This window comes from Habropoda laboriosa, unplaced genomic scaffold (assembly GCF_001263275.1).
Source record: "Habropoda laboriosa isolate 0110345459 unplaced genomic scaffold, ASM126327v1 scaffold22, whole genome shotgun sequence".
NCBI classification, from domain to species: domain Eukaryota; kingdom Metazoa; phylum Arthropoda; class Insecta; order Hymenoptera; family Apidae; genus Habropoda; species Habropoda laboriosa.
In genome coordinates, this window is record NW_017100261.1 from 7,079,001 (window position 1) to 7,104,656 (window position 25,656).

The following is a 25,656-nucleotide window of genomic DNA, read 5'->3' on the forward strand; positions in this document are numbered from 1 at the left end:
TCCACTTCCACTTCTTCACCACGGTGCTGCTTTTCATAGGAATGTTTTAATTATTTCAGTTACCGCAGGTGCATCCTTCTATTTTCATTTATTCATCGCCGAGGATTCGTGTGAGAGAGACTGGATACGGCGGTGGTCGGTTTCAGCTGATGATCGTGCTACCTGCGTAATGAGGTGGGTAGGATACTTTAGGGCTGGTTAATACAGGCTTCTTCAGAGAAACGTTAGCACTCATCCTGTTTATTTATTCGCTATGTGCTTCATTTTAGCGAAGAACTTTATTTAACCAGTTTCATAGAAGGAAGGGATGGACTGAACTTAGTTTGTATTCTAAAAAAAACAATTTTATTTGAAAAATTTGTCACACTTTTGAGTAACTGAATGTCGCGACAGAAGAATTTTTTTTCCCAAACTAACATTCCTCAACTCTGAATCACCTGAACAACTATTAAGTGTAATTACACACACTAACAGAAATCCCACTTAAACTATTTCCCCCCAAAAAAATTGTTCAATTCCCTTCTAAAAATTAGAGAAGACCTCTAATCGAAACTTTCCCTCAATCTATCTGCCAACAGTCATGATAAATCTCCGCAACGATCGCAAATTAATCCAAGTTCTTCCCAACATCACAATCGCTCGTTCATCCTCGTTATTACACCGCTGCAATCAACATTAATTATTTCCAATTAATCCGCCCATTCGCTCGCGGCCTGATCGAAATGGCCGAAGGAGCAATAAAAACTTTTACCGCACCTTTTTCTCCCAGTTTCACCGACTTCGCACGTTTCGCCTTCGAGCGACCGGGATAGGCGGAATAAAGAAGAAGCTGAGGGCAGAAAGGCAAGGGGGTGGAAAAACAAAGGAAGGCGAGAAAGGAAATATTTTTCTTGCGGTGTTCGAGCTCTAGACGACGATGAGCAGAAAAAAGAAGGGGTGGCAAAGTTCATCCCGGGCATAGGTCAGTGCACCCCGTCTCATATTGCTCTTTCTCTGTCAGGGAATCAGTAAATAGTTCCTCGGACTCCGACGTGCCGCGACACGTTAATCATTGATGCAGATGAGCAACGGAAAGTTTTATCGCCCTCGTTTTTCCCCATTCAGATCGACCGTTCCCCTCTTTTATTCTCCTACAATGCGATTTTTCTTTGTTCGTAAGAAGAAGAATTACGGTTGCTTAGAATTTTACTGTTTGACGAGAGAAGCAGAAATTGATAATTGAGTAACTCTGAAGCGAAAATGATTAACTCCACCTTTTTGATTTTCTTACAACTTTAGTGTGAAAATTCTTGGTACATAATTTTGCGAGGTTGTTTCTTGAGTGTGATTTGAGAGAATGAGTGAGAGACAAAGTGGGATGCAAGACATGGCGAAGTATGTGTATTGTATCTTTAGTCAGTTAGTAAATGCGATAATTAAATAGTAAATATAATATAAATGTGTAAGATTTCACGCATTTCTCACGAATAAAATAAATTTGCTAAATTTTATTTTATGGAGCTAGTCGCTTCGACTTCTGAGTGGCTCAATTATTAGGAAGAAATTGACCGATAATAATGTAATAGGATAGGAAACTTATAAAATACGTAATTACCAAGTCACATGGAGTTACAAATGATTAATTCGTTATTTCACTTCTTCCTTTCTGTTTAAAGGAGTGCACGACCCTGAGGTGTCTAAAAATAGGGTAAAATTTGGGAATTCGGAAAAATTGGAAAAGAAGCTGAAAGTTACATTCATATCCTCAGAAAGAATTGAAACGTTTCATTAAGTTGTTACCTGTGAAAAAAATTCCCAAACTACCCAATTCTTAGACACCCAGGGTACTTTAACAGATTCTTCGTGGAAACAGTGTGAGTACTTCACACTGTGTCTATTTTTTCGTCAATTATCAACAAGACTTTGAAATACTGTATCTACCATTCCAGTATCTGTAAAATCCAAGTATCACCTTCCTGTACCGCAACACCCCACTGCATCACAATCATCGTCAAACCCATCACTCGCGTCTCCCCACCTTCGATTCACCCGAAATTTCCAAACACCGACACTCGCATAAAAATTCCTCTCCCTCGTAAAACAAGCACTCTATCCTCCCTCACCTCTGTAACAAACATCGGAGAGCGTTTCATCTGCTATAAAATTCAAAGAAATCTCGAGCACGTTCCACCCGGACCCCAGTCATCAACATTCTACGATCGCAAAACCTTCACGTTCCATTCCGACATAAAAAAGAAGGAGGAAGGAGAAAAAAAAAATGAGAAAACCCACGCATCAAACCTTTACCTCGCTTCAAGCAGCAAACTTAACTACCCAATTCAACCTGTCCTGAGTGCACGAACGAGCCACCGACGTGTAATCCTGTTGCCGCTGAAAGCAGCCTCGCCGGCGAAACAGGAGGAGAAGCTCTGCTGTATTCAAAATCCTGTTTAGTTACGTCTCGCGACGCACAAAGAATTCAAGGCTCCTGGCTGGCGTGTTTGAAATGAAATCCTGCCGTTTCGTTGCACGAGCTTCCTCCTCCTCGGATCGGTTCATTCGGAATATAAAGAGGCTGATTCGAGGCTGAAACCGCTAAGAATTTCGGCGCGAGTCTCTTCTTTATGCCCGCCGAAGAGAGACCGCGTGTATCGCTCGTTTCTCTTCGCCTTCGCGTCTCCAAGGTCTCGCGTACCACGCGCCTTTGTGTAACCCTTTTTCTGGGTCAGTCTCATAAATAGGCTCCGCGACTCGTAAAAACCTACGACGTTTACGTGAAAAGACGGACGCGCGCGGAATAGCGCGAAGAGGACACGCGAGGATGCGACCGCGAGAAGGATTCGGTTTGCTTCGATACGCCTTCTGCGGATGACCTAAATGGTACACGCTTGTACGATGGGTCACGTGTGATTTTTTAACCCTTTACGAGTGGAGAACTGCGTTATTTATTTATTCACTTTGCACGGCTGTAGACCAATTTGTGCGTGAAATAATATGCCGGTTTCTTGGCAACACGAATTTTAACCCTTTACGAGTGGAGCACTGCGTTATTTGTTTGTTTGTTTACATGGGTGTGGACAAATGTGTGCATGAAATAATATATTGGTTTCTTTGCAAGAGTTCGGAATTTACTTGAGATACGTTAAGTGAAGAAACTTGTAAGTGCTGCTTGGAAATGTTATAGAGAGCCTTGTGAAGTAGGGACAGAATTTATGGCGTGACTATGTGAATATCGATAGTTAGACGTAAAACGAAAAATTGCATTGAACGAGAAGTTGAGGTGAACGGAATGTGAAATGGTCATTGATGAGTTAGGTATAATTAGGCCACGGTTTCAATTCTTCTTCTTCAATTAAGTTACATATTTTGCTAAATGTTTGGGACTATTCGTCAATTTATATTAAATCAGGAATATGAACAGGAAAGAAAAAATTATGCCGTATCGACTAAGAACAGGCCTTCAATTTTCTGAAAGGCACAAGTTTATACCACAGCACTGTATTTCCTTCTATTATTGTAGATTCGTGTGATACAAGATTTATTAAAAATTTCTTAAACTTCTAATTTTTGTCTGAAAATTCTTGCACACTTTCTCAAATGTGAAAATTTCGCCTGATAATTTATGATTGTTCGCTATTTAACGAGGACGATTCACGCAACATCCATGGAAATAACCGGAAAAGAGGATGTTTCATTAGGGGACTCACGGCGTTAAGTGGCTCCTGCATAATTTCGTAGCGACGAAAAGTTTACTTTTGTCCCGTTTTCAATTATTCAACACTCCTCTGCTGTATTCAGGTCAGTCGTTAATCCGATATTATCAAGATTGCTCGCGGGAACAAAGGATGTTTCATGAATTATCAATGCTTTGGTCAGTTGCTCGAGCAGACTTGATGGCTTAGCTCGAATTCAATCCATCATTAAATGGAAACATCGAGCTTTCAACTAAACTTCTTGCACCTCTTTCTAAGGCTATCGATTTTATTCCAGTTTATAGGAACACTAAAAACGATAAGGTTGACGAAGATCTTCTATAATTGATGAGTTTTCCCTTTGAATTGTTCGTGTACATTTCCAATCTCGGGCTTTTCAAAAGTTCTTACTATTGTTTGCAGTTTGACGATATAATAATTAAAAAACAGTAGCTCACCATGAATATTTATTTTGTTCCTTAACCTGTTTAGGTTTGCTTCACATTCAGCAAGTGTTCTAATAATTATGAAAGGGGAGTATATGTACACTATCATTCAAAAGTTTAATCGCACTAATTTTAATGTAAAGCCATATGAGCCACTGAGAAGCCAAAACGATTAACTCAACTTTCCCATATCCTTCCAATTTTAGTATCGAAGCATATGCTTGTTCTTTAATTTTTCATAAATAAAACAGATTTAATAAACTCTATTTCATGGAGTTAGTCACTTTGGCTTCTCAATGGCTCGTATAACTCTCTATGTGGTTTTTTGGGGATTAATAATAAAAGAAAATATAGTAAAACCGAAAGTTCTAAACTTTGATAAATATCATCGACTTGAATGAAGCATTTCATTTCATGGACTTAATCATTTTCGCTTCTGAGTGGCTCACATAATTCTGTACGGAGTTTATTTGGGATCAATAATTCAAAAAATACAGTAAAACCGAAAGTAACTGTAGGGACAAAATTAACTAGAATGATAAACTTCACATTCTTGAGATAGATGAAAAACATTGAATATGATAAACGTAATTGGAATATCATCGACTAGAACGAAACGAACTGAAGTGAATCGAACGACATCTCACTTTTGCATTGGGCAATTAAACTTACGAGCACTAATGTATACAAGTAAATTGTGTAAATCACTTTAAACGTGAAGTAATTGCCGTATAAATGAATGAAAATTAAACTAGCATGATCGCATGATTCACGAGCAAACTTTAGAAATATTGATGGCGACCATTAGTCACACGAATGTTGAGAGAAATTGCAATGCAATGGGGTTAGTGGGTGTTCATAATCACCAATTAGTAAATTCACGTTCACAAAAGAAGCAATAAAATTCTAAAGCTATCATTTTTAATTGAAACAAAGACAGGTAACGCCTTCACAGAATTGCGCAGAATTATTTAAAAATATTCCTGCATCACGAGGAAATCGAACTATTCGAATCGCGAAAACAATCACTTTTCGTTCATTTTCTCACTATTCTGTTTGAACTGCGCAACGTGCACGTTTAACACAATCACAATTTCTTCTTGACTTAAAGAAAACAACAACTCGCGTCGATGGTCACTCAGTTCACTCTTTTCTTGCAAGTGTCAAGGAAAACATTTCGACTTCCAAAACATATCAACAGCGAAACTAAAGGCAAGCTGACGTGTGTTCGCAGCGAGTATCAACAGCAGACTGACTTTCAGGAAGGAACACAAAATGTATATACAGTAGACTCCCGTATAACCCGAGTTCTTATAAGGCGGCAAAGATATCGCGATTACTGTTTTCCTTGTACAACGCGGTAAATAATAAAGTACAGGCATTCCCTGAATTTAAAAATTAAATCTACTTTACTTGAGCATTGCACTGTTTTCTTCATCGTTACCGACTTCTTCTGTTTTATAATTGTTTCTCTTTTTTCTTGATTCTTTGTTTATTACATGCATTATGTTGGGGTTTTATTGAACTACACGCTTACATTATTAAAGTATGTATATTAGAATAAGTATGGATTACAATATTACGATAAATAACCACTGAGAGTGGCGGAGGTCCCATGTCTAGAATAACAACACAGGATCGGTAACAATTGCCGATCAGCGCGCTTCACATTAGTAATGTTTTTTTTTTTTTAACCAACAGCGCACATATGTCACTAATTTTTAAAAAATTGTCTTATTTGATAGAACATAGAAAATAAAATAAGAACTGTCCTATTCGATAGAACATAGAAAATAAAAGTTGGAATGCTAATAATCATTCCAAACATGTTACTTTACATTATTCGCGTTATACGAGAAAAATTCTCGTACAAGATTTCCTATAACGCGAATGCATACAATGCCTAACGTACTAACCGCGTTATACGAAAGTCTACTATACCATGGATCGCTCAGTTGTTTCATGGCTCGCTATAAACCTTCCCAACTGTTTCAAAATTCCCTCGAACTCGCCGACAAAGAATAACTAACAACAAAAAGATTCCAAACAAACATTTTTCAGTAAGTTGCAAAGGTGCCTAATACTTTTCGCCTAAACTGCATCTCGACCACGTTAACCCTTTGCACTCGAAGATCTTTTCACTACAGCCTATTACCTTCAAAATTGAGATTCAGTATTTGCTAAAAAATATGCGAAAGTTTTCGAAACTAACGTAGAAATAAATCATACCATATTGACAAATATATTTTAACTATAATACATTCCTTTTTTATTTATTTTAATTATTTACCAAATACTAACACATAATGTCGCTTCTCAGTCGCCCACTCGAGTGCAAAGAGTTAATATCTATAACACTATAGGCCTGTAAATTCCAATAAACGTCAAAGCACCGAAGCGTCAAAGTTTACGTTCAAGCGTAACGTGAACTATTATATGCAGGAGGGTTGTAACCCTCTCAGACAGTAATTGTTCTTAGGTGTCCTAACAAATAGCAATTTCGGTTTTGAGCCTGGCCGACGTTTATCGTTGTCCATAAACGAGCCTTGATGCCTGTGTATCACATTGTGGCCCCGCATGCGCGTGCAATTAAACGGCCAAGTAAACAGATCCTCCGGTATCGTTAATACCATACACCGGTAACTTATGAACCGGCTATGTGCAATTTGCTAGTGTAAATTAGCAGCGGTCGTTGCGATAATTTCACGCTACCGTGGACCAGTTTCTCGTTCTCCCAACAGTCCTTTATCACACGGCCGAGAGATAAAATTACCCTGTGAAATATTTCTCCTATTTCTGGTTCACTTCGCGGGATTTTATCGGGTAGTGTGAAATTTCCGATCAAGGAGAGCACGAAAGTTACTCTCTGTTCGTGGTGGAATAATATTAAGATACGTCGGTTGAACGGGAGAGGCTGAAGTGCTTGAATTACTAAGTGAGTTTGCCAAGTTTCCTGGGTCAAATGTGACCCGACGCTAAAATCTCTTCCGTGCGCAGGTGAAATCACACTTTTTTATTCTACTAGACGTTGTATTGTTTAAAATGACAAATATACTTATAAGGAGAGGAGAGTCGTGCCTTTGTTTCAAACCTGGTCGAAATGAGAGATGTCTGAAGGCTGGGTCAGTGATGACCCGGCAAGCGTCGTTCGAAGGTTATAGCACGCTGAAGACATTTGAAGGGTTGAAGGAAATTGATAGAGGATAGGCGGAAAAGGAAAGGTTAGAGCCTCCTAATGGACTCGTCAGCTTTCTAGGAGGCCCGTGCCTTAAACGCGGGAGGGATTGGAAGGAGTCAGGTCAGAAGTTGCATATATACAAATAGGAGCCTTTATGAGGATTAGCGAGAATTTGTGGTCAGTCCGTCCCTCTGGTGGCAGAGCGTAGGAGAGTCGCTACATACTGATATATGAAATATTCAAATCTTGAAAAATAACAAACCAAACTTTTTTTCCTGGACCCTCTAATTTTCGAGATATTCCAGAAAATACATTCTCAATACCCTACTTCAAGGTCCTTCATCAACCCTTCGGCGTAGACGATTGACGATTAAAAAAAAAAAAGCACTTATTAACAACTACGACAAGGAAATACCTCGTAAACCTACAAATATCTGTACTAAACTAAATAAAAATATCTCCAACAATCTTCGAAACCTTCAAATTTCACTCGAACCTCTCCACATCACGAAACATCTCCGCTCGCGTGTACACTTCGCAACCCCTTCAATCAATCATTTTATCTGAAAAATGCATCGGCCGAAGCAGGTTCAAACGCATTCCACGTTCATTCGCCGAACAAAAAGGGGAGGAGGAGAGGGGTGCGACGAATTTCGCTGCAAGAGCAGCATCCAGGGACCAACGTCGAGGCCCGCAAACCAATTCGACGCAAGAGCATAATAGCGAGATTGCACGGAGCTGGAGTGGAGAACGCGTAATGCCAAGTTCGTGGGCTCACTTGGCAACGTTCTCGGTCTGGCTGTTCTCCATCGTGGCGATCGTTCGGCTAGCGACGCATACCTCACTGTCGCCGTTTCACGTATTTATACAGCGCGCGGTATTTTCGATTTATCGCGGCGGAGGTGACGCGTCACACCGTTTTAAATATGACCGAGATAATGAGAGCCCCGGCGGCCGAGTGAAATATCGGGCCACGGTCGGGGTAGAACCAGAGGGAAACGGAACAGGTTGCCGGCGTTCAGCGGCTCTAGCGTTACAACCTAACACGAAGTCCCACTGAGCGGACAAATGGCCACGTTTAGCTTGTAATGGAGGGAGATGAAAACGGCCATTCTGACGCTTAGGGGCCGTTTTTATAGTACATTTGTTCCGGGCTTGTTTTATTTAGGAGAGAGATGTGTATTCTGGGCGGAGGTGAAGGTTCGGTGATTCAAGTGGAGCTGGGATGTTTTCGCTAAGAATGGAGTGCTGTAATTTTCTGTATTTGTCAAAAGAATTCGAAATGTGAGAAATATTTGATTTTTCTTTTTTCATGTCGGTGAAGATTCGTTAAGAGATCCCAAAAGATTAATAATATACAGGGTGAACCGCTTATGGTGATCACCGGAAATAATTCTGTTGCCAGAGGACCGATCGATTTGTTTTTGTCTCATAATATGGTTCCAATAGGCCCTAGAGATTATTATAATACACTTTTTATTGTAACGAGATATTGATTTTACCAAGGAAATATATCATTGTACAATGTGCTATAGAAGTAAAAATTTTGTTCCAGGAAATATGGTCTTTTATTGTAACTACTATGATACATTACAAGTTCTGAAGAACTTCTTCGAAATTCAAAGAAAATCGCAAGTACTAAGCCGTTCCTGATTTTAGCAAAATTTTATTAAATAGTCGACAATTAGCTGATACGTTTTATATAATTCAATTAATAAGCTAGAGGTCATAACATAATTGCAACAAGTTAATATTAACTATTACTAGTTAATATTTATTTTTTAAATTAACTAGTATTACACACGAATTACTAACACTTTCATTACCCGCCACAAAATCCCACTTAAATAAAAATTCGATCCTCGACAAAGAGAGGAAAAGAGTCTTCAGAAATAAGATCCATTCGCCCGAATTTCGTCTAAATCTCACTTTTCATTCTGTCCAAAACGTTGAAACCGTGAACGCGATAAATCAGCGAAAGTTATGTTACCAACGTTAGCAAAACATCTTCAATCTTCGTTTGACAAACGTCAAGACAAATTCGCGGGCTGAAGAGACACAACTGTACGAATGATGTACGAGCGTGGAATCGACGTTTCCCGCGACGGATAACAAACGGCGCGTTTATTACGCGCGGCGAACCGTCGTTGAGTCCCTTCGCTGGGCGTTATTTTGGGCGAAATACATTTAGGCGTAAATGCATCGACGGCTGAGACAAAATTCTCGCCTCCGATACACACCGCCATACTCTCCGGGTTAAAAGCGACACTTAGGCTGATGACGCGCCTCGCGACTGTTAAATGCTCGCAGCTGGGAAATTTCATTTTCCGCTGGCATCGTCAAATCGATCCTCTTTCACGCCGCTCGGATAAAGAGAAGAGCCGATAGATAGACGTCCATTACGTGGAATTTTATGAAATTACACCGGGTGTCTCTCGTTACTCGGGGCGAAGCTTGAAAAAGAGGGAGACAGTTTGAACTGTGGAAAATGGCGAGATGAAAGTGTCGAGTAAATTTTTCTTTCGAATGAAACGACGAGGTGATTTAACGAGAATTTTGCACGGTATTGTTCCAGCAGGTTGAACTGAGAAATGTTCAATTCACGAGGATAATTGATTGGTGACTTTTAAGAGATGTGTTGCAGATATTGGACAAAAGGTGTTGACAAGTGTTTTCAATTTGTTCTTCCTTATTTGAAAAGAAATATTTTTGTAAATTATAATCGATTACTTATAACTCATTTAACACGAATTTCTCATGGTGCTATTCGAGCAGGTTGAATTGAATAATATTTAATTCACGAGGATAATTGATTAGTGATTTTTAAGAGATGCGTTGCAGATATTGGACAAAAGGTGTTTACGAAGATGTTGACAAGTGTGTACAATTTGTATTTCCTCATTTGAAAAAGAATATTTCTGCAAATTATAATTGCATACTTATAACTCATTCCAGGAGAATTTTGCATTTGAAGCAGATTGAACTTGAGAATATTGAATGTAAAGAGATTTTTAAGAGATATATCTTAAATGTTGGATGAAAGGTGTGTATTCTGCTTGTGTTTCCTCATGGAACAATTCTGTCCATTAGAAACAATATTTTTGTGAATTATAATTGATTGAATTTCGTGGATCGAACTGTTCCATTCTTGGATAAAATGGAAATAAATACGAAGGGTTTAAGTTACTTTATCTCGGGTTGTGTCGTGTAGACATTTTCGTGAACCAGGATTACTTGATACTGGTAAATATTTCATTCGCACAAATACACTGAGAGGAATCTGAAAATTTGCAATGCAAATAGGATCACTTCCTTATTATTCAAGGTCGAAAATTTCGATGTCTCTAACTTAATCTCCTTCAAATTAATTGTTCATAGATTACAAAATTTTATATTATTTTAAATATCTGGATCTATATTTCAGTAGTTTCTTGCAGGTTTATTCTCTAAATGGAAAATGTGAAATATTTGCCTATGTAATAAATTCTCGGAGAATTGACACACAAGGAATGGCAAAAATTGATAAGATTTTTTGCCGGTATTATTGTCCTCCTATTATTATCTGCATCCGTTGAACAATATGTCGAAAGTAAAAGTTATATACTACTTAGGAACAGCTGTAGCTCAACAGCTTCTAGAATGAAATGCGTTTTGAAGTCCAATAATCAAACTTTCTCAACTATTGGAATGTCGTTTGAACTTTGCCGCCATTCGAACATTGTAACTTGTAACCCAAAAACTCCGTCAACTCCGCAAGCCAGAGGATTCAACTAACCAATCTTCAGTTCTATCAGAATTTGTAAACCAATGTTAACATTTCCCGGACATTTCCAACAATTCTCTAAATTCTGTAAAATCATTCACCGAAATGCAGATGAATACATTCGTATATTTACACAAAGTATATGCAAAGAGAAGATTTCTGTACAGGAAACCGTTCAGTTTCTGGCAGTCATCTCGTGTCAATCAATCTTCTAAACAACAAGCTGCTTGCAGAAGCCAAATTGTGCAAGTCCTCTGTTCCAGGAAACGACATTAACTATCTCTAAATTATGTCTCTTCTCTTTGTCTGATAAAAATTCAGCTGAAAAACGATACAATCTAAATTCGACTTTAATAAATTCAAATTCCTATGTTACTTTATTCGAGGAGTTCAATTCAGGTTAATTCCTGAATTACCTTGAAAAATTACATTGCAATGTAAATGCAGCACATTAATTGCACTAAATTCTTTTTTTTTTTTTTTATTACTACGTTCTGAAAACTTCAAGTTGCTAATTTTCACTGAATTCTTATCTGCGGTAGTCTCAACAATACAGACATGATTCTCTTTTTATTTTCACTCAAGGGAATTTGAACTTCCTGAGTGATTAAAAATTTGTATTTATTATGTATGTATTAAAAATAGGAACGAGCTCTTTTAGTTTCTATAAAAAACACAACACTCGGAGAAATGAAAAACGGTTCAAATTTTCCATTGACATAAATACTGTCATATTGATTTTAATAAACGACAATAGAAAATATTCTTCAACTTCGAATAATAAAAACTTACTGAATTAGCAAAAATAAAATCTCGATTAACTTCTAATCGACAGAATTGCGTATTTATATAAGCAGAAATTGTAACAGAATATCGGTACATATGTAAAATAATTTCAACAACTTCAAGTTCAGCAGACAAGAACAAATGTTCTTTGCAGATCGTGACCGACGTCCAGGCTGCAACAGCTCACCAAAAAACAATCCAACTGTTAGCGTTCACAGAATGCTGAGGGAGTCATTTATTTCCATTACAATGATTGGCATCTTGCGAGTCGACTCGGCTCCCAGCGGACTTGAAATTTCTCCTTGAATACTGTGTATACCGAGAAAACGTTTTTACGTGTCGACCCGTCAAATTACTCCGGAACGTCGCGACAACCTGCATTAAGTCAGCCAAGAAGCTTGCAGACGACTGAAAATGGTAATGGACCCACCATCCACTGCCGAAAATGGGAGCATTCCGAAATTTTCGTCGTTCAATTTTCCATTATTCCGATGATAAATAAAAATGAACGCTGGGAACTCTGTACTCTTATATTTCCAGCTAAAAGTTTGTACCGTGTTGCTCAAAGGCAAAACGACCGACTCTGCTAAATAAAATTTATTCAGTTTATTTCATTTATGAAAAAGTGTGCTCTTGGTACGAGAATTGGTAAAATTGAAAGATCGGGGGAATGGGAAAAGTAGGAAAAATTTATATTTGGAAAATGGGAAAAATGAAAATTGGGGAAATGTGAAAATTGGAAAAATTGCAATTGGGAGAGTAGGTGAAAGTAAAATTGGCAAAATTGCAATTGGGAGAGTAGGAGAAAGTAAAATTGGCAAAATTGCAATTGGGAAAATAGGAAAAAGTAAAACTGGAAATTGAGAAAAATAGGAAAAGTTGTAAAAATTGAAATTGGGAAATGAGAAATATAGGAAAATTTGAGAAAATTAGAAAAACTGGAGTTAACCACTTTGGTTTTTCAGCGGCTGATATTTTGACAGCAGAACTTTCACAATGGAAATAGTAAATGATAAAAAAGACTGAGAAAGGGAAATCCCTTCAAATTTAGCCCTTGGTATCTCCATACAAGTGTAAATTTTCCATTCTATACTTAGAATTTTCATAGTTTGAATTATAATAGTTAAGGAAATACTTAAAATGATAACGTACTCAAATCACTCAAGATGTCACAAAAAATGCTTCCAAATTTTCAAATTTCAATTCTTCCAAAATTCCATTTTAATATTTTAAAAACAACTTTTCATTATCTCCCCATAACGATAATTCGCCCAAACTTCATTTTCCCTCGTCAACGAGCAAAATGTAAAATTTACACTCGAATCACGTAATAAATCCTCGTTAAAAATCGATATCCTCAACCAAATCGACACGTCAATTTTCCTTCTGCGTTTCGAGAACTTCCATTACCCGACGATTTACAGAAAATGATATCAATCCGATTCAATATTGACCATTCGAGTATGACCACTCGTGAAACGTGATCCAATTATTTCGACTTGTTATCGAACGAACGAAATCAAAACGAAACCTAATTGAGAATGGCAGAAAAATTATACAGCTCAGCAACCTCGAGCGGTTTCGACATCAATCGCATGTCATATTTCGAGCCAACAATAATTAGTCCAGCTGGAACGCATTATTACAACGGGGAATCGTGGCGAAAGTTGTAACCGCGCGCGTTTTTGCGCGACACGCACCGCGATTATCCTCGTGTTCATGCCCGCTGTTCCTTCGATTTTCTTTGCAATATCAAAAGCCTGTCAACCTTCGCTCGTGCATACGTCAAGAGTGTGTTTCGAGATTTTCGAGAACCTTCGATACCAATTTGCAGTAAAAGAAGTTTTCTTACTGAAGAACATGTTTCTATTCTTTTTTTTGACATCGATTTAATCTCTGATCAAGGTAAAGAATGTTCTTTTTTTTTTTAAAGGGTGCACATTTCTTATTATTTTAGCAAATGACAGACACAGATGAAAACACAACATCGTCGAGGAAGTGTAAAAGTGAGATTACGTGAGAATTGCATTGCTTTCATGTGTGGACATTATTTTGATTTAGTGTGGTTTCGATTTTTTCCGGGATTACTTGCTGAAGAATTAAATTGAACGAAATGTAAGCAGAGAGATTTTTCTCAAAGGACATTAACTGTGAAGAACGAGAATTTGGTTCTGGGACTGTTGATGCAGGTTGAAGAAGTTGAATTTGTGAAATTCAGAATTTAGAAAATTGATGGCAAACAAAAAAAACAAAAGTAGAAATGTTATCTTATTATGACCTAGATGAGAAATGTAAAAAATTTTTGCTACACCAGTCTAATAAAATGATTAATGCAAACGTTGAAAGCAGAGTTCTCACGAACCAACGTCACAGGAATGTTAATTCAAAAAGTATTTGCAGATTCTGCAGTTTCACTGAATTCCATAGTAAAGTTTAATTGCATAATACACTCGCATGCAAAAAACTTGTAAAATTTGATAAACAGATTTAATTTCTCCTGTTTTTCACTAGAAACACTTCCACGGATAAATTTGCAAGTGTAATTCTTCCAAAATGTGAGCATCGTATCTCTGAAAATACTGATTTATTTCATCGCACAGATATTACTTGTAACAGAAGACAAAACTTGTCCTATTAACAAAAACTACAAATTCGACTGTTCGACAAAGGGAAGGGGAGAAGAAAGTAAAGTAGATTTAAGTTCTGGACATTGGTTTTAATAAAAGTTTTATTTTCGAAAACCAGTAAAGTAAAAAGTTGATAAAAGTGGTCGTGCAAAACTTTAATTTCCCGAAAACGGGCATTTTATTACCGACTCGGCTGGCAATTTCGTTTTCCAGAAAGTAAGAATTTTATTGTCGCGGATAAGACGACTTTACAGAGTTTCGCGGTTTGTTCGCGAATAAAATTTGTTATCCTTAATTAGAAGATAAAGAAGGGAGATTAAATATCGGCTGATTAGGTCAATTCCCTGTAGAAAGCTTGACATTAATATTACCTGAAAGTTCAGTGCTTTAGAATTTACCTTTTGCAGAATAAATGATCAAAAATTTCACAAGCTTCCATACACTTTCAGACATTTCGTAGGCAAAATGTGAACAGAGAAATCTCCACCTTTCATTCACAAAATTAACATTCAAATTACTCGTACGAACCACTCGAATAATTGAAAAATTGTGAAAATTCATTTAACTTTGGAAAAATAACATGCTGTGGCTGAAATGATAATTTCGCGAATGAAAAGAAGAGATTCCACACATTTTAACACAAATTTAACTCAGTCTAAATTCTAAAAACCAAAATAAAAAATTGCAAGTCAATAAACTTGAAAATAAAAGTTTGACTTAAATTTACATCAACTTTCACGATATTTTAGAATTTTAGAACTTTTAGATCACACTGCGTTTGAAATAAAACCTTGCTATTTTCCTAGAATCATTTGCTGTCAAATTAACGGTGTGAAAAAGAGTCAGAAAACTAAAGCAGGATTAATCAAACTTTCAGTATATCCTAAAATTCGAACGTCTTCACACTTTTCACACACAGAATTTCAAAGCTTCGCGAACTCTATCTTCAATCACATAATTATCACAATAACTGCATAATCGTGTCTCGTTCTCCAAACCTTGACCAAATTTCCCGACAAACGTATTAAACAATCACACGCCTATTCCCTACCGGCCAGAATCGTGGAAATACAATGAAACGAAAGACGACAGGTGACGAAAATAATTCAGCGGCATGACGTAGGCGAACAGCAAGTGATTTTCAGACGGTGAAGGATTGTTTGTTCTCCGCTTGTTGCCCGCCGAGTGTCCACTTAATAAACGCCCCACGGCGAGAACGAGCTGTTCAAGTTCTAAAAATACGAAAGCTCCAGAACGTGTCGCCGTGGTGCACGGACGATTGCAACAATGGCCAACAACCGGCCAAAGATACACCCGTCGAGGCGACACGTGAGGAAACATTTCCCTCCCGGACGACGATCACAGAAGACAAGACCGTAGGAAACCAACGGGATCGTTGTTCGACAGGTCTCGATAAGTAACGAGGAGCCTGTGAACACGCGACGAAAATATCGGGTTTCGTTACACGGAGGAGAACGAAAGTGGAGGATTTTATGTGATAAAAATAAACGAACACGCCGAGCGTGAAAATAGATGGGTTAATATTGTCACCGATGACGCTTTCTGGATGTTAACACTGGAATTAACGTCCGGGGGCGGGCAAAGAAGAGTGTTTTCTGAAGACGTTCCACGTGTAAACAAACTTTGATAGTTATTGTGACTTCTTTTTCCGTGGCTTTTCAAAGTCTGGAGTTTTGTCTGTTTGAGCGTTGAGAAGGTGGAAATATCTCTCGACACTTTGAATATTACGAGCGTTATCAATGGAAATGGTAGAATAAAAATTTTAATTTTGTAATTTTGTAGAATAATAAATTTTAATTTTGTAAATAATAAATTTTAATTTTGTAGAATAAAAAATTGAATAACTAAACTAGTGATCCCTTTAAATACGTAATGTAAATGAGAACAAGTATTACGTCGATTATTTGCAAAAACTTGTGTTTAGAAATTTCTGTTCAAACAAAGGAAAAAAATTATAGCAAAGTATGAAAGATTTCGTGTGAATTATGCGACAATATTAGTAGCATTGCATAAAATTACGTTATCAAAGAGTTTCGTAAATACAATAGATAGACACTTCAATCGATCAATTTCGTAGTAAACGCAAAGGAGGAAGAAACTGGGTGAACCTTATGTAAAATGAAGCCTCCCATCTGAATATTTCAAATACCAATTGCACTGCTTGTACTTAAGCTCCTTTTGTTTGTCAATCAATACGAAACAGGAAATCATTACAATCCTACATATGTAACATAGAAAAGTCGCAGAATATTGAACGATCATTAACGTTTCACAAGTCACACTTTATTCTCGCCAATTTTTTTTATAATTAATTTTAATGGAACTAAAAGTGAATTCAACTTTGTAATTCGTAAAGAAAATAATATTTCGAAAAGAACTGATTTATAATTGAAATACAGTAATTGACATACAAAATCAGTAACTAATGAACCAAACTCTAAACAAATAAAAATGGTCAAAATATGAAAAAGGCACGAATATACAAAACACCCCTTATACAAACTTCACTCCTAAATAATAACAATCACGATATGAAAAAGGCATAAACATACAACCGTTCTCAAAATATAAGCTTCACTCCTAAATTACAATGTCGATTAAAACAGCAATCTTGTTGCGATCGGTTCGTTAATTGCAGCATCGTTTGCCTTCAAAGGCTCGCGCAGAAATCTTATCTTTCACTTTCCATCTTTCCACTCACCGTTCTCCACGTTCAGCTCCGCGGCGGTCCTGTAAGAGACAGGCCTGCCAAAATCACTGGCATCGCTTGGATGCAGCAACAATTGATGTGACGCCCTAGAATGATGCCTCGAGGTGGATGCACGATGTAGGTGAACACTATTTAGGACGGTATTACTCGAGGCGCGGCTCAGTGCCTCCCTTTGACGCACAGCCTCCTTGTAGATCTTGCAGTACATCACAATCATCACGAAACCGGGGATCCAGAAGGAGACCGAGGAACTTATCACGGCGTATGTTTTGTTCACCACGAACTGGCACATCTGATTCAACGACACACACATACAATACGGTGAATTTTTCTTTTCCGGTGGAAAATTATTCCTTATGGCAAATTTTTCTTTTCTCGGTGAAAAATTGTTTGTGGCGAATTTTTCTCTTTCGATGAAAAATTTTTCCTTGCGGCGAATTTTTCTTTTCTGACTATTTTCGTCAATTCTTGGTTCAATTTTTGCTTTGATAATGTTTCAATCATTGTATCCAGTTTGAGTGAATACTTGGGCTTGATATAATGCTTCATTTAAAATTTAATCGCTTCGATTTTTTATTTGTAGAATTCTAAAATTCTGAATATATATTTCTTTTAATTTTTACAAATTCATTTTCAATTACATTTTTCAAATTCGACTAGTTCAATTGACTTATCAACGAACTTTTCTCTCGACGAGAATCTTAATATTAATTTAAAAAAAAAAAAGAAACTCGTAAAAGAAGTAAAATTACTCATTTTCAATTTACAATATTTCTTTTCTTATTTTCACATAAGCTGTCACCATTTTCCTTAATTACCTCCACACTTTCCAAACTTTCGACACTCTTAGTAATTTAAAGTCCTTCGAAGACCTCCCTATTCTTCGACCTCATTAATTCCTTTCTTATAATATTTTTCCCGGCTGAGTTCGCGCAACTTTTCCAACTACGTAATTGGACAAGTTCAAACATACCCAAACTCTCTTTCTTTCGTCCTAAATCATCTGGAAACGACCCTCAACTCCAATTTCTATAATTTCCATGAACGTACGTTTACTTAGAACGATTTATATTTTCGTACAAATTTACCATTGTCAAGCGAAAAATGTACTTCTTTCTTTCGCTTTTAGCTAAGCAGAATGTTCTTGTTAAACTTGATTAAAGAATTACTAATTAAAAGTGTACACGTATTAGCGATACAATTACTTTGCTCAGCGAAACTTGCAGTAAGTACATAAATTTCTGAAGTAGCAAAGAGTTATTGTTCAAATAACAGAGAAATATGAGTAGAGACCACGGCAGAATTTCGATTAACAGAACCGTCCATTGTGCGAACGGTTCATTGTACCTGCTGTATTATCGAAGCAATATATTTCGCTGCGCCGTTTTCCTGCTTTTCTCCACCGTATTTTGTAGTAAAAGCTCAATTAATCAAGAACATATTAACTGTAACTTCGATTATTGGAAAATCCTACGTGGTCGGAATATAATGAATTTCTACGATTCGTTATTATTTTTCTCTTTTTCTTTTTTTTGTTGGTACACAATGATTAGTCAAACGTAAAATATTACGTTTCTTTCTTTCTTTTTTCTCTATTGGACAAGTTACGGGGAAATCTTCTATCTGAAAGTGGAAATGGTTTCAGTGAAATTTCAGTAGAATTAGTAAGAAAGAAATGCAATCCTTCTGTCAAATGTAACTGACACGAAAATAATTTCCTTTCCTAAATAGAATCGCGGAGAATTTTTCGCAATGTGGAATTGAATTTTCTGTAATGAATCTTGGAGAATTTTTTTGCAATGTGGAATTGAATTTTCTGCAATGAATCTTGGAGAATTTTTCGCAATGTGCAATTGAATTTTGTGTAACGAATTGTGAAAAATTTTATTGCAATGAATTTTTTTATAACGAATCGTAGAGAAATTTTTCGTAATGTGGAATTGAATTTTTTTGCAACGAATCGTGGAGAATTTGACTGCAACGTGGAATTGAATTTTTTGTAATCTTACAGAATTTTTTTGCAGCGTGGAATTGAATTTTTCGCAGTGAATCCTGGAGAATTCTTTTTGCAATGAATACAATATACTTATTGTTAAACACTAAGAGAATTTACTTGTACACCTTGCTCCGCTCTTTCTCAGAGTGATAAGAAAACGTGTTACCAAGACGGTAAAAGAAAGAAAGTAAAATAATTAGAAAGTGCATTAAGAGTATTTAACTTAAAAGTAAAAGAAGAGGAAGTATGGTAACAGGTAGATTGCAAAGAGAAAGAAAGAAAATGGAAACGAAGGTAAATGAGCTGCCAGTGGAAAAAATCATAAATAGAAACGGAGGCGCGTAGCGCGAGGAGCAACAAAATCCATTACTAAAACAAGGAAACTGAACGTGAAGGTGGGCTCTAGCTAATAAAGAAAGTAGCGAAATTAAAAATAGGCGGTTGGAATAGAGGCAATCTAAAAATGGGAATATAAGAGGCGAAGGCGAAGAAACGAATAAAGCTAAGAGGGTTAAAAATAGGGAGGAAGGAAGTGAAACAGATGTTGAAAGTAGAAAATTGGAAAGAAAAATATTAGCGATGAAATTAGAAACGTGGAGACCCAATGAAAGCAGGACATTAAGAACACGGGAGGAATGTTAAAAAGTGAGAATGAAAATGAGAGGATTATTTGTAGGATAGAAGAAGTGATAAATACAAATATTAAAATTAACACTTTGCCGACCGAACGAATTGCAACCGAACAGTGTCTACTAAAATGAATTCTAGGAAAGCTGATGAAGTATTCTGTTAGGAAGATTACCAATGTAAAATTCAACAATGGTTCGTTTCATGAACAATACGATGGAAAAACATATTCTAAAACATGAAGAAAAAATGAGAATGAAATATTCTACGCAAATAATACAGTAGAAAATGGCAGATCTGCCACATTGATTGGCAATGTGTTAAGTAGATTAAGCGCGAAATTAGAAAAAGCAGAAATATGCAATGAAAATTAGGGAAAATTGAAATTAACTCGGGATAACTGCAAGCAAGTTTCACGAAAGTTTCAAAATGCCCAAGAAAATGTAAATGAATTACGGAAAATAATTTTGAAAAAATTGTAATATTAAAATTTTGTGACTTCCAGAAATGCCCTAATTCAGATATTTTGGTTTCGTTGACAATTAATTGTGTATTGCTGTTGACTTTTCACTTCTGGACCAAGATTCACCTTATCGTTTAATCCCATCGCGAGTCCTCCTCCTGTATTTTCCGCGACGAAAAACCAATAATTACAAGCGGCGGTAAAAAGTGTGTCAACAGTTAAAGCGGAAGAGCAAATAATAATCGAACGAGGACGAAGAAAATGGCGAGCAGCTTTTGTGACTGAGAATAGATGGAGAAATTTCGAAACAATGAGATTTTGAGGGAGAAACGCAACACATGGCGTCGGACGTAGAATTATCGAGGCTATTAATTCCGAGTTTCCGTTTATAGTACGCTGGAATAAGAGGCAGATAGTAAATCATCTCTATGCAAATTTCGAAGGCCGTTCATCTTGCTCGTCCGCTTCCTCCTCCGACCACCCCCCCTTTCATCCCTACACTTCGATTTTCCGTGAATTGAAATTCTGTCTTGCACGACCGAAGAGTAAATATCCGATAAAATATTCTATTAACTGCGACGAGGGAAAATTAAACGGCCGCTTACTGAACGTCTGGCCTTACCTGCTGGGCCAGGATTAACATGGAAAAACCAGTTGAAATTAGAAATCCGCCGAGTTACGTGACACGCAATAATTGCAGCAATTTTGAGTTCACTTGCTTGTTCGATGGATAATTAATTGAACGCGTTGTCGTTCGATTTTCCGGCAAAATTTGGGGCACGTGAAATCGGTGATAATCGACGATTAACGAATTTAATTAAACCAGAAGAAGGTAATTTAATTTTTGTCTAATTTGACAATTTTTCTTGCTAGTTATTTCGATTTGTTATTATGCACAGTGGTGTGCGTGATTTTTTCACTTATTCCTTCTCCACTGAATGATTTTAAAGTCTGAAAATAAATAGATGTTCAATGCTGCTAGTTAATATAACCAATAAAATATTGTCCAATCACGGAAAGATTATTTTTCTGTAGTTTAATTAATACTTTGTAAGAGACACTCGTTTTAATTGAACTGAAACTCGAGATGAACGTGGGGCAGAGTATAAATATCCTGGAGAAAGGTGAAATTATCAGTGGAAGAGGCTCCGTTTTCAATCAGTGAATGAAAATTAAAATTATCGCGCTCTAAAAAATCTCACTTCAATATTCACTCGAAGAGTATCCTTGAGGAAGTCCCGGTGGTACGTTATCCCGGGTGAATTCTGCCCCACCATCCTCGGAATATCTCAACGCAAATACATTTCCTGAGAGAAGGAAGCGCGGACGAGAAGATGAACAAGAAATGTACGATCGGTTAATACGAAACTAACACACCGGTAAATTACATTGCAAAAAATCTGATACTCTCACTTTTCAAGTTTCGCTACCACAAATCTCCGTAATCAGTCCATCAACATAGGATACTGTCACTTTTCGAAGCTAGCAAGTGCTGAAATTTACATTCAGGATAACCAAGAATGGACGAAAAATGTCAGTTTTCACCACCAAACAAAAAGATTCCACTTCAGGACCTCAAAGTTCCACTGGTAAATACACAGGGTGTCTCAATTGTAACGAACACCTAAAGTATTTCTCCTGATATCGAAAGTAAGAAAAGTTTGGTGATCTGCATCTGACGATGATAAAAGATAGTCCTGACGAAGTCATCGACACTTTTCTGAGCTCCCAAGATAAGTTCAATGACCTATTATGACATTAAAATATCAATGTCAGTAGCATTGAAATTACCTTCAAGACGTCTTTGAGGAATTTTTTACTTTATTCTCTTCTCACATTTTTTTTAGATGTCAAGATAAGTGTAACGACCTATTGCAACCATAAAATGGACTTCTTCCTAAACTCCTCCTAACAATTTGTCCTTAGGTTCAACAACAGTGTTACAAGCGAGACAACCTGTGCATCATTCTCTCAAAGAACCCTCCAACTTCTCTACCTGAGGATTGTTCCTGAGCTTCTCCAGGTGCGCGTCGGTGGTGTACCATCCCATGAATATGGGAATGAAGCTGATCAGAGCGGGCAGAAGCCAGGCGCTGCCCAGCATACACGTCACTGTCAGCCGCCTCATGATCGCCGGGTATTCCAGCGGCCTCACGATCGCGTAATACCTGTCCACGCTTATACAGCACAGGTGTAGTATAGAGGCTGTGGAGAAATAAACGTCCAGCGAGCTCCATACGTCGCACATGATCCTGCCAAACATCCAGTGGCCGGTCAGCTCGACCGAGGCGTTGAAAGACATCGCGCAAACCGCGACGAGAAAGTCTGCAGCTGCCAGGCTGACCACGTAACGATTGGTCGGCACACGTAGCTTCCTGTGCCGTCTAACACTCGCTATCACCAGCGCGTTACCTATCAGCGCTGTCACGATTATACCAATCATCACCACACCTTTGATCACCGTCAAAATCACGTTAGGCGGCTGATAAGAGTCGGCAGACACGGTGGCCGCTTGCAGCGTGTCGCGAACGCTCGAGTTGAGCGACTCTGAGAGGCGATCGATGCCGGAAGTGGTGCTAAGCCTGCCTATCGATCGGTCCACGTCCTCGTCCGATGGCTCACTGACTTCCATTCCAGAACGCACAGACTTCGAGCATGTTACACGCCGGAAAATCGTTCAGGTTAGAGTCTGTTCACGAGACACGATCCTCTCGCTGTTCTCCACACGGTTGTTCGACAGTCGGAGATGGCGACGACGTCTCGACGTGACGACGAGCATCGTGCCACGGTCGAAAGTACGGATTTAACCGTGGCTTACGGAGATTTTAAGCTAGCTGACGGGCAAACTCCGCGGATGTGCACCCTTCAGCAGATAGCGAGGAGTTTCTCCAATCTTTCTGGCTCAGCCTGGATAAGAGATTTCGGATATGCGTGAGAGTGCTGGGTACAGGGTGTTCTGCTCGGCTAGAGTGTGCGAAGTAGCTTCCTGTTGCTGTTAACCATACTGGGGATACTAGATTATTTACGATTTAGGTTAAATTCGATTTGGGTTAAATTCGTTAACACGTTCAGAACGGCAGCGAGTTATGACCGAAGTGTGTACACTATCGCTAATCCTTCGACAGTTTATCCCGAGTGAGACTCGGGCAGTGCGTTAAATAACGAACAGTTTAACTTTTGAGGCAAACAGTTAGGCAGGGACGAGATATTATTATCACAACTGTGACGTAGGGTACACTGTTCTCTAAAAATAATCACACACGACGTAATTGTTAAAAAGACTCGTGTAAAATACCAATTTTATTCACTCTAATTCGTAATTATATCAGACTGTCAAAGGCTTAACTCTTTGCGGTCGAGATATTCCAGGCAAGACGTTTTTGCTTTCCAAACTTTCTGTGTAGACCCTTCGTCTGCAGAAACGAGGGGAAAAAAGAGTAATATGCACACAGCTTAAACAAACTCGTTTGAATAAAATTTATACGTTTTTTAGGCGACAACTGACTGAGCACGCGCTACCAAAAAATAATTCCGACCAATAAGACTACCACACCTACGGAAAATACTAATTTTTCAGTTTGTAATCTGAAAATGTGCTCATCCGTCATATCTGGTGGATCACACCGTTCTGAACGTGTTAAGTGAATACAATCTTGAGACACGCAGTTATACAACTTTTGCATGGGACAGTGAGAGAAACAAGTGTATTGAAGAAGAAAATGTTCGACAATGAAAGTAAACATTTCGGTAAACTTTCAAGTCTAAATGAAGAAGTTGCACTGGGATATTTAATTAGCGAGTTTCTCATACTTTAATGAAAGGATATCTGTTCCTCTAATAGAAGTTTATATTATTATCTACTAGGAGTCTGTATAAGACGCAAATCGTATTAAAAGAAAAAATCTCTCAACAATGGTACTTCTCGTATACTTAACAGCAACAGAAAGAGTTTTAAACTGGGCAATGTACATTTTCTTTTTTCATCCCCCTGTAGACAGTTCGCCGGAGGTTAAAACGAGAAATGTGAAACTCGTTGTTCGATTAACTATTACAAATTTAAATTCAGACATTCTTCATAAAACCAACGTTACAAATGCTATTAGACACTTTGCTACCACGAAAATTGTGTGTGACGTTGTTAAAATTAATTGTTTGGGCTTATCAGGGTTAACCCTTTGCTTCGAATTAGAATTGACACAGGAATTTTTGCCTGCAGATATCATAGACTGATCAATTATAAATTACAAACGATCATAAACCATTTTTCGAGTCAGACTCGACATAGGGATTTTTCCCTTCCGATATCATAGAATGATAAATTATAAATTATAAAGGATAATAGACCCTTTCCTTCGAATTAGACTCGACATGGGAATTTTTGCCTTCAGATGTCATAGAGTGATTATTTATAAACGACAATAAACCATATTTTTATGCATTAATATTGCACCGAAACTTAATATTTTATAACTAATATTCCGCAGAAATATTGAAAAAAGGGCAAACAACACAATACTGTCCGTGGCCAAATGAGTGCGGTTTATTCATACCGCAAAGGGTGAATCGTGTGAAAACTGTGTCCCACAATTTCTAGTCTTCGAGTGGCAAAAACACCTGCCACCCCTTCGTTCCAAGATAATTCCACACGGGAAGAAGGGTGGAAACAAACTGCCGAGGAATGTACAATAGGCAAATAATCGCCGGCGAACTTTCAACGTTCATATAAACATCCCCCCTACTCCAAGCGACAGGGTGTACCTTCAACGTTAGAACAAGCACCGGCTCAAGTATAGGCCGAGACAAGTTCTATGCATATTTAGCTTGCCCGAAAAACGTCTTCCTCTCTCAGCTAGTCGAAGTAAAACGCAAACAGCCAACGACCTGGCACACTAACACTGCACCGCTCTACCTTCAACTTGGAATTACGCAAGAGAACACGCTATATACGAAGGGAGAGTTCTTCGTCGCGAGTGTATTATACTTGGTGCGCGAGGACTCATTTGACAAAGGTGACTGCATTCCTTTTGTTTCGAGTAATTCTGAATTAATTACGACCTGCGAATGTTGTCGTTTCTTCATATTTACGACCGAGTTATCGTTGATTTACGACAGTTACCCGTTCTCGAGAGATTTAAACGAGAAAATATCCTCGTCCCGATAGATCGACGATAAGAGTTTCCAACTGAATAATGTGGAAAAGATTAAAATTCGGGATATCGAGAATCAATTTTCACGTGTGATTTATCGAAGATGTTGGATGTTCGGTGTCATGAATATCTAATGAGATTAAATTGTATAATAGCGTTCGGTACGTAAAGTGTCGCGCAGATTTGCGTACAACCTTTGCGAGCATATCTTGTGGCTGAAA

General features: G+C 37.8%; 1 protein-coding gene across 1 annotated transcript in view; it reads right to left on the reverse strand.

Annotated features, from left to right (window-relative positions):
* LOC108572679 (octopamine receptor beta-3R-like) overlaps positions 1-22,920 on the reverse strand; it is a 46,972-nt gene extending 24,052 nt beyond the window's left edge. Inside the window, exons 1-2 of the mRNA XM_017934949.1 lie at positions 22,285-22,920; positions 17,194-17,494 (exon numbers count right to left, since the gene is read on the reverse strand). Coding sequence (XP_017790438.1) covers positions 17,194-17,494; positions 22,285-22,920 — 937 coding nt within the window. The remainder of the gene's footprint in view (positions 1-17,193; positions 17,495-22,284) is intronic.
* Positions 22,921-25,656: the final 2,736 nt, after the last annotated feature.